The following is a 9,532-nucleotide window of genomic DNA, read 5'->3' as shown; positions in this document are numbered from 1 at the left end:
TAATAAAACTCACCATTTTAATCGTTTAAAAGTATATAATTCAGGCTAACTGTGGTGGCACTTGCCTGCAATCCCAGCACTTTGGGAGGTTGAGGCAGGAGGATCACTTAAGTCCAGGAGTTTGGGAACATCCTGACCTTATAACTACAAAAAAAAAAAAAAAAAGAAAAGTGGCAGGTGCCTATAGTCCCAGCTACTTGGAAGGTTAAGGCAAGAGAATTGCTTGAGCCCAAGAGTTTGAGGTGGTTGTGAGTGTGATGCCATGTCACTCTACTGAGGGTGATATAGTGAGACTCTGTCTCAAAGAAGAAAAAAAATCTCAGATTTGCGCTGTTAATTTTGTGACTTTACAGCCATAATATTTGAAGATGAAGTGAGGTAACAGCTTTGCCTCACCCATAGTAGATGTTGAATAAATGTTAACTATGTTATTAGAACACCTGGTAACATTTTAAAATAAATTTACTGGGCACCCTGTATTTACTGAGCCAGGAGGATTCTCAGGGTCCCCACAAGGTATCCGCCACAATACTGGTAAAAAGCTTCTAGTAGTCATTGTGGCAGGCTACTGACATTTGGAATGGATTTTGCCAGGAAGGTACATTTCTGTCTGTCCTACAAGACACCTTTGGCCCAGTGACTCTCAATAAACAGAGGAGAAAGGACTCAAAAGACCCAGAAATGATTTTTCTAGCTCCACCCTCTAAAAGAACTACAAGGCATGCCTGTGCCTAATGCTAGATCTTTCCCTCCAGCCAGGAAGCACTCTACCAGCCCACCTGTTTCTGATGCTCCCCACAGGGCCTGCATGGCATTGGACCTGCCTGCCCCTCTGGCTCAGGGACCATCTGTTGGGGTGCATATGGGTCCAGCCTACTATGCTTCCCTCCCAAGGCTGAACCATACCTGGCACTGTGTTGTCCAGTATAAAAGCAAGGCACCCGCCCACAAACATCTCTGTGGTCAGCAGCACAGTCAGAATCTGATCCACTTCAGGAATACCTGTGGAAGAGCAATGGGGGTCATGGCCCTATCAGGAACTCCCACTCAGGAACTTCCCACTTGTTCAGCCTACTCATTTCCTTATATAAATTGTAAAGGACTTTTAAACCTAGCTGTACCTCTCTTTCCTATCTGTGGGTTTATTTTTATTTACTTATTTTTGAGAGAGTCTCATCAAGTCACCCTGGGGTTGAGTGCCATGCCACATAGTGTTATAGCTCACAGCAACCTCAAACTGTAGGGCTCAACAAGTGATCCTCTTGTCTCGGCATCCCAAGTAGCTGGGGCCAATGTGCCTGCCACAGTGCCCTTCTACTTTTTCTATTTGTAGAGACTGGATCTTGTGTTGCTCAGGCTTGTCTCCAACTCCTGAGCTCAAGCAGTCCACTCACCTTGGCCTCCCAGAATGCTAGGATAACAGGCATGAGCCACCGCATGGGACATCCTATCTATGAGTTTAAAATTGTTGACTTGCGACAAATCTTTTAATCTCTCAGCATCTCTGTTCCTTAGTGGTAAAATGGAGGTGATAATAGTATCTGTCTCAGGGATTTGTTTTGAAAAATAAAATGAACACATGGGCTTGGTGCCCATAGCATAGTGGTTATGGCACTAGCCACATAAGACTGAGGCTGGCAGGTTCGAATCCAGCTTGGGCCTGCTAAACAATGACAACTGCAACCAAAAAATAGCCGAGCCTATAGTCCCAGCTACTTGGGAGGCTGAGAGAAGAGAATTGCTTAAACCCAGGAGTTTGAGGTTGCTGTGAGCTGTGATTGTACAACACTCCCAGGGTGACATAGTGAGACTCTGTCTCAAAAAATAAAATAAAATGAACACATAAAGCTCAGTATCTGTCCACAGAAAGTGTCTAAGTTGATCACAAATGCTAATTAGCCTCTCAGTAGCTGATGAATAAAGTTGAGTAGGATTTGTGGCTCTACTTGTGTGGATCCTTTGAGGGAGGAGGCTGTGCTCAAAGTTTTGGATCTATCCCACCTCCCCCACCTCTGGAGACAGTAGACAGCCTGAGGCACCTGTGTTGATGGCGCCAGGATTGGATTCCAGGTAATTGGGCAGTGTGAGCCCGAAGAACATGGAAAACCCCAGTACGAAGAGGTTGCGAGAGGAGTTCATGTCCACAAACTGCAGGTTGGACAGCCCCACAGCTGTAATCATGCCTAAAGGAGCAAGAGAAACCGCTGGAGGCATCAAGCAGCCTATGGATCCTCTACTTGGTGACTCAAGCCTCACCTCGGTCCCTATGCCCAGGCCCACACAAAGCACTCACCGAAGAGGGTGCAGAACATGCCTCCCAGGATGGGGTCAGGGAGTGAGGCAAAGAGGGCCGTGAACTTGCCAATGGTGCCCAGGATCAGCATGATACCTGCACCGTACTGCACCACACGTCGACTGCCCACCTGCCAGGAAGCCAGAAGCAGAGCTAGACCTAGGGGTAAGGCTGGGAGCAGGGTTAGTTCCAGGGCAGGGGCCTGTTATAAGAGCCAGGCATGAACCAGCTGGGGCTTGACAAAGCTGGGAGACCTCTCAAAGACAAGGTGAGGCTGCTAGACCAAAGTGGGGACCGGGTTGGGACAGGTTTGCAACACACGGAATGCTACTCTGGCTTGTCAGACACCTTGGTAATCCCCAGGACGCCAATGTTGGGACTAGACGAGGTGGACCCATTGCCTGTGCCCAATAGCCCAGCGATAATGCAGCAGATGCCTTCAGTGAAGATGCCCCTGTAAGGAAAAATGCGAGTTGATGGGGTGTGGTCCAGTCTCTGCTCCAGTCTGAGTCTTCCCACCTCCCTGGCCAGCTGCCCACCCTCTAGGAACTGTGTGAGCTGCAACTATTGGTCTCTAGTACTCCCCACTCCAGGCTAAAAGGAGGTCTGGGAGCCAAGAACCCAGGTTTGAGCATTAGTCCCAATGCCCTGGCACTTACTGCTTTGGGCAATTCTGGACTTAAACTTCCTCATCTGTAAAATGGGGATAAATAATGGTACCTGTCTCTCAGAGTGGTTAGCAGATTGTACAAGAGCGTACACTGAGAGCCAGGCACATGGAGCGTTGTCTACAACTGCTCCCTCTTGACTCCATTATCTTCTCAGCTACTCCCAATAATCACACAACATGATAAGAGCATCCATCACATAAGAAAACTGAGGTCTGCAGAGCATTAGTGACTTCTCTAATTCCTTCCTACACTTCTTTTTTTGGAGACAGAGCCTCAAGCTCTCCCCCTGGGTAGAGTGCTGTTATGACTCCAACTCCTGGGCTCAAGCAAGTCTCCTGCCTCAGCCTCCCAAGTAGGTGGGACCACAGGTGCCAGCCACAGCACCTAGCTTTTTTTTGATTTCAGCTGTCATTGTTTTGGTAGGCCCGGGCTGGATTCGAACTTGCCACCTTAGGGGTATGTAACTGGTGCCTTAGCCACTTGAGCCACAGGCACCGAGCCCCTTCCTACACTTTGTGAGTGGCCCCTGAGGGGATCAGATATTGAGGAGGGCAGGTAGGCATACCTGTTGATAGCATGTACTGGAGGGGGTGGTGCACCAGCCAGGCGGGCACATGCATAGTAATCTCCAATGGACTCAATGATGCCTGCCAATGTGGCACTGAACATTCCGAGGACAGCAGCGGCAGTCACTGTGGGCAGGCCCCACTGACCTAGTTGGGGTGGGATGGAGATTGTAATGGGTCAGGGGTGGACTGGCCAGTGATTGTGAGAGGGGCAAGTAAGGAGATCTGGAGCTGGGATAGGAGCCATGCAGTTGTGCGAGTTTATTTTGGCCACTCAAGAGTCATAAAGCTGGAGTGACGTTTTCTCTGAGTAGAATATCACTCTGTTTGGCACACTGAAAATATGCAGCTAATGGTAGTTGCCATCAACTGGAAAGGGGTCACCAGGGACCTGTCTTATAGTGTTCTCAGTTGGAGCCTGAGGGGTCCAAGTGGTGTTACTCACAGGGGTAGGGGATGCGGATCCAGGGTGAAGTAGCCATGATGTCCCCACGGGCATCTGTTCGTGCCTGGAAGCCATAGGCCGTCGGGTCTGTGGGCAGCACATCCGTCAGGGTCAGGACATAGCAGAGCAACCACACAGTCATGATGGCCAGCACAATCTGAAGCACAGTGGAGTGAGGGGTACACTGAAGGTAATGGAGGTCTTGATCCTGACAAACCTGCTCCAACTTCAGCCCTAGCTGCCACCCTAGCCCCAGCTTTTCCCCTAGCAGTGGCTCAAACTCTTGTCCCAACACGTGCTCCAGCCTATGGCTGGGACCTCACCTCTGTTCTGGCTCTAGTTCCCATTTTATTCCTGTGCTTGTCCCCACTTTGGCCCTGGGTACAGGTTTAGCCCCTACTCTGGCCCCAGTCCTAGTCCCAGCCCCTGCCACCTGCCAGCTCCTCACAGGAAACATCTTGAAGATCTGGATGCGGAAAAGAGTGAAGCCTTTGCCCCAGCGGTAGACAGGCAGCAGGAAGGTGAAGTCTCGCAGGTACTGGGAGAAGAGGATGATCAGGAGAATGGAGCTGGGGGCAGAGGCATAAGGAGGAGGTGGATGGTAGGCCAGATTGGGCCCAGAAGCAAGTACTAAGGGGGCAGGACATGAGGAGGCTGGAGGGCTGGGGCAAGACATGGATCAGGCCTGATGCCTGCTCACCAAGCTGAGATGCCCCAGTGGGAGCCAGCTCGATCTCCAGCAGCTTGGAAGACAGAGAGACCAATGAGGGAGACAGTGGGGGTGACCGTGAGAGGCCCAATGTAGTTGAGCAGGGCCCCAGGCAGCCCCATCAGTCCAATTACCACTTCTACCATGCTGGACACCATGATTGCACCCTGAACCTGGAAGCACAAATATCAGGTATATGTCACTATGAAAAAGCCATGACCTGACTGTTAGCAGGAGAAAAGCTCATGGGTCCCCTCCCTGAATCCCCCAACTTAGCAGAGACCCTCAGTCCCATCTACCACCCTCCTTGGGACCAATTTCTTCTACCTTCACATGTAAACCTACCTCCCGTATCCGTGGATGCCAGATATGAGAGGTGTTCAGGGGCAGACTCCAATTACCATAGATCTCCTCTGGGGACAGTCAAACACACACAAATAGGGAACAGAGACAGGAAGAGAAGATGCTGCTGTGACTGCACCCTGCTGTCTGGACTAGGGACAGTTGCCCAGACCTTCAGGCCTGGACCTCCCCTTTTCTCCAGGGCAGACCCCAGAAATGTGCCAACCTTCTGGGGGGCATTTCCATCTGTCCAGGGCCAAAATGGCTTTGGCTGGAACCAGAAACGCAAAGGCGCTGGCCTGAAACAGCGGCAGCCTGGGAAAGAAGCATAGAGCAGCACAGGTGAAGTGGGGTAGGATGGGGAAGAGTAGGGAGGAGGGCTTGGCGCCTGTGGCTCAAGCGGCTAAGGCGCCAGCCACATACACCTAAGGTGGCGGGTTCGAATCCCCAGCCTGGGCCCGCCAAACAACAATGATGGCTGCAACCAAAAAATGGCCAGGCGTTGTGGCGGGCGCCTGTAGTCCCAGCTACTTGGGAGGCTGAGGCAGGAGACTCGCTTGAGCCCAGGAGTTGGAGGTTGCTGTGAGCGTGATGCCATGGCACTCTACCCAGGGGGATAGCTTGAGGCTCTGTCTCAAAAAAAAAAAAAAAAAAAAAAAAAAGAGTAGGGAGGAGGGTTATAGACACAGGGAGATCAGGGAAAAGGGGCACAGAGAAAGGGACAAGAATGGGGGCAAGACAGGGAGTGAAATCATTGACAGTCCAGGCAGGATTGTCAAGAAAACAAATCTCAAAACAACCCCCTTTCAGGCCTGGTGCGGTAGCTCAGTGATTAAGGAGCTGGCCACATACACCAGGGCTGGCGGATTCAAACCCAGCCTGGGCCTGCTAAACAAGAATGACTATTATAACAAAAAAATAGCCGTGCGTTGTGGTGTGTGCCTGTAGTCCCAGCTACTTGGGAGGCTGAGGCAAGAGAATTACTTAAGCCCAATGAGGTTGCTGTGAGCTGTGACACTACGGCAAGGGCAACATAATGAGACTCTATCTCAAACAAACAAAAAAAACCACCCCCCTTTCCAACTTGACACCAGCTCTCCTACTATAAGGAGGGCTTACATGGATGGCTGGGGGAAGCTCAGACTTTGCATTTGAGCTCCACTTCCCCTACTCCCCCACTCCTCAATCCTTTAGCTCCCCAGGCCCAGGGCTGCACACATGGAAGCAGGGGGTCCCTGGGAGGGTGAGCCATTGAAAAGGTTCACATAGGCCCGAGGAGCGAGCTTAAGGATGGCAGTTTGGGCAGGGAAGAAGTGGTTCTGAGTATTCAGAGTAGGCCTTAAGCTAAGGACAGCCCAGTTAGAAAGCATCTCTTTGAACCTACAGACCCCTTGTCCTTGAGGGGACACCAAAATCAAGGTGCCCACAGTGCTAGTCATGCTGTCTACCTCTTAAGTCTGACCTGGGGGTAGGAGCAGCAGGTGGGAATGGATAGCAGCTTTTTTGTGCCATCAGAGTCATCTGAGTGGCCACTTGCTCCTGTTGTGGCCTCTCAGAGTTTACAGTTGGGGGGAGCTAGGTTGCTCACCGGATGCCCAGCGTGGTCTGGATGAGAGTGGTGATGCCCACACATGTGAAGATGGTGCCGATGAGCTGACTGACCATGTGCTGATCGTGGCCCACGCATAGCGCCTCAGCCAGGAGGAAGGGCACAGCGATGGTGCCACTGAAGCATGTCAGGTAATGCTGGGAGTGTGGAGGGGAGAGCGCAGAGTGCATGAGGCAGGGCCCGTATAGCTCATAGGGAATCTGGGGCCCCCTAGAGTCCTCATGCTCACTTCTGTGGGCCTGGTGACACCCTTGGCAATGTGCCCCACTAGGATTGACTCTGCACAAAGGATTTCCAGAGAGCTGCTGTTCACCAACCTAGGGGTCACTAATCTCCCCCATGTTATTCCTGCAGCCTCTGTGGAGGGGGCCCTTCTCTCTGTGACCAGCAGTCCACCTGGAAGAGTATTAATCCTCTTTTAGGCCCCATTGAGCCTCTTTCCCACCCTTGCTTGGTGACATTCACTGTGCTGACTTTAGGTTTCTCTTCCTGTTACCCAAGATAACCTTGTTACCCAAGATAACCTTGGTAGAGTGGGGATGGGAGACCCTGGGGGAACCCACCTGGAAGCCCAGCAGGATGCACAGATACCAGGGTGGCACATCCTCTATCTTGTATAACATGTCAAACTTGGGTTCTGCGGGCAGCGACACTGGGGGGTCCCTGGTGCACTCATGCTAGGCACATTAGAGAAAAGCAGCTCAGGGTGGAGTGACAGGGACATGCAAAGTCTATTCTGGCCCGAATCAATCAGGTATCCTGAGTGGCCTGTCAGCAACTCAGAGTCGGGTCACTACCCTCCCCCAGAGTCCATCCACCTGCTTGTCACCTGACCTGGACACACCTGCCTCCCACCTCACATTGCTTCCACTGTGTTGGTTTTTAGAGCCCTCAGAATCTGGAGATTTTAGCAGGGAAATAGGCCTCTAAGTCAGAAGACCTAAGAGCACCAGGAGGGAGCAAGACTGTGGAAAACCCCAGTCTAGTCTCACATCTGCCCCTGGAGATCCTTGGGGAGTCACTGGCAGAGAGTTTGGGCCCCTACTGGTTCCCAAGCAGGAGTCAGCTTGTCCCAAGGCTTAGGCTCCTTCATCCCCACCTCCACTCCAGGCCCCAATTGCCACATTCAACTTGGGACAGTCACTCTCTATCAAGTTCATCAGAATGTTTTTCTCTGGCCTCCCAAGGGAGAAGGCCTTCACAGACCCTCAAGTCCCCACCCGCCTGGTCCCCCCAGGTCCCACCCATCCCTCAGCACCTGTATCTGGCCCTCGGAGTCCTCCTGGGCCCTCATCTCTGGGGCACAGGTTTGAGCAGTTCCTGAGGAGAAGAAAAGATGACTTTATAAAAGCCAAGGAGGACTTTACTCCACATATCAGACATTGTTCAAAGTAAATCTATAACCAGATCCCCTGCTCTGGATTGCGAAAGGGGGATCCGGGTAGAGGTAATGTATTAACTTTGGCCATAGTGGTAAAGGCCACCCAACCTCTGCCACATTTGCCTCCTGAGTACTCCCTTCCCTGCCCACACTTGAACCTGGGCATGGGTCCTGTTCTTGTTTTCCAAGAGAGGGCCAGAGTTGAGGAGGTGAGGAGGGGACAGCCTTGGAAATTTACTAAGCACTGGGCAAGGTGGGAGGAAAGAGAGCGGAAATTAGCACTCACCTGTAATGCCCTGTATGAGGCCTCTCTCTATTATTTATGTATGTATTTATTTATTTTTTGAGACAGAGTCTCATTTTGTCACCCTGGGTTGAGTGCTATGGTGTCATAGGCTCAGAGGATTCTCTTGCCTCAGCCTCCCAAGTAGCTGGGACCACAGGCGCCCAACTATTTTTAGAGACAGAGTCTCACTCTAGCTTAGGCTGGTCTCAAACCCATGAGCTCAGGTGATCTGCCCACCTCGGCCTCCCAGAGTGCTGGGGTTACAGTCATAAGCTACCGTGCCCGGGCCCAGTTTTATTAGTAACAAATTAATCATTATCATCATCATCATAACCATCTGTTTATAAGGATTGTTATGAGGATTTACCTTGTGCCAAGCAACATATAAGCAATGTCATATGTACCCACTGGTGCTGGATGGTATGGTATTAACCCCTTTCACAGCTGAGGGGGCAGATTTAGTAAGTGTGATTTAAGCAAATCCACACAGGTAGCAAGGTTTTAGAAAACAAATCCTAAAATTTAGATTGATTTGGCTCCACGCCTATAGCTCAAGCCTCTGGGGCGCCAGCTACATACACTGGAGCTGATGGGTTCAAATCCAGCCTAGCCTGCTAAACAACAATGACAACTGCAACTGCAACAACAACAACAAAATAGCTGGGCACTGTGGGGTGTGTCCGTAGTCCCAGCTACTTGGGAGGCTGAGGCAAGAGAATCGCTTGAGCCCAAGAGTTTGAGGTTGCTGTGAGCTGTGATACGACAGCACTCTATCCAGGGCCACAGCTTGAGACTCTGTCTCAAAAAAAAAAAATTAGATTGGTTTGAACTGCCCTGGATCCCTGAGGCAGGCAACAGATGGGCTGCAGACAGAGCTGCCTATGCTGGCCTGGCCTGGATAGTACCCTGCATCAGGACAAGGATTCCTTCCCCCTCTTAGCCAAAACCATCCTACATTTGTGGGACCCAGTGAAAAATGAAAATGTGGGACCCTTGTTCCAAAAATATTAAGAATTTTTGGCTCGGCACCTGTGGCTCAAGTGGCTAAGGCACCAGTCACATACACCTAAGGTGGCCGGTTCGAATTCAGCCTGGGCCCACCAAACAACAATGTGCAACAATGATGGCTGCAACCAAAAAAATAGCCAGGCATTGTGGCAGGTGCCTGTGGTCCCAGCTACTTGGGAGGCAGAGGCAGGAGACTTGCTTGAGCCCAGGAGTTGGAAAAAA

The 9,532-nt window shown here is 51.1% G+C and overlaps 1 protein-coding gene across 5 annotated transcripts in view; it reads right to left on the bottom strand.

The window, feature by feature from the left end:
- The window catches only part of SLC23A1 (solute carrier family 23 member 1), a 17,756-nt gene extending 9,672 nt beyond the window's left edge, over positions 1–8,084 (bottom strand). Inside the window, exons 1-13 of one of the 5 annotated variants that reach the window (XM_012808528.2) lie at positions 7,894–8,084; positions 7,199–7,312; positions 6,615–6,772; positions 5,253–5,341; positions 5,030–5,097; positions 4,676–4,857; positions 4,424–4,544; positions 3,976–4,132; positions 3,530–3,677; positions 2,642–2,747; positions 2,294–2,423; positions 2,040–2,183; positions 907–1,002 (exon numbers count right to left, since the gene is read on the bottom strand). In XM_012808528.2, the coding sequence (XP_012663982.1) occupies positions 907–1,002; positions 2,040–2,183; positions 2,294–2,423; positions 2,642–2,747; positions 3,530–3,677; positions 3,976–4,132; positions 4,424–4,544; positions 4,676–4,857; positions 5,030–5,097; positions 5,253–5,341; positions 6,615–6,772; positions 7,199–7,312; positions 7,894–7,929 (1,549 nt within the window). In that variant the 5' untranslated portion in view covers positions 7,930–8,084. The remainder of the gene's footprint in view (positions 1–906; positions 1,003–2,039; positions 2,184–2,293; positions 2,424–2,641; positions 2,748–3,529; positions 3,678–3,975; positions 4,133–4,423; positions 4,545–4,675; positions 4,858–5,029; positions 5,098–5,252; positions 5,342–6,614; positions 6,773–7,198; positions 7,313–7,893) is intronic. The other 4 variants (XM_023515994.1, XM_003782147.3, XM_023516003.1 and 1 more) reach the window with 4 other exon arrangements.
- Between the last annotated feature and the right edge of the window lie 1,448 nt (positions 8,085–9,532).

This window comes from Otolemur garnettii, unplaced genomic scaffold, assembly GCF_000181295.1.
Source record: "Otolemur garnettii isolate 467f Iridium unplaced genomic scaffold, OtoGar3 scaffold00003, whole genome shotgun sequence".
Classification (NCBI taxonomy): Eukaryota; Metazoa; Chordata; class Mammalia; order Primates; family Galagidae; genus Otolemur; species Otolemur garnettii.
The sequence above is the reverse complement of the archived record's forward strand: the minus strand, read 5'-3'. Positions and strand labels throughout refer to the sequence as shown.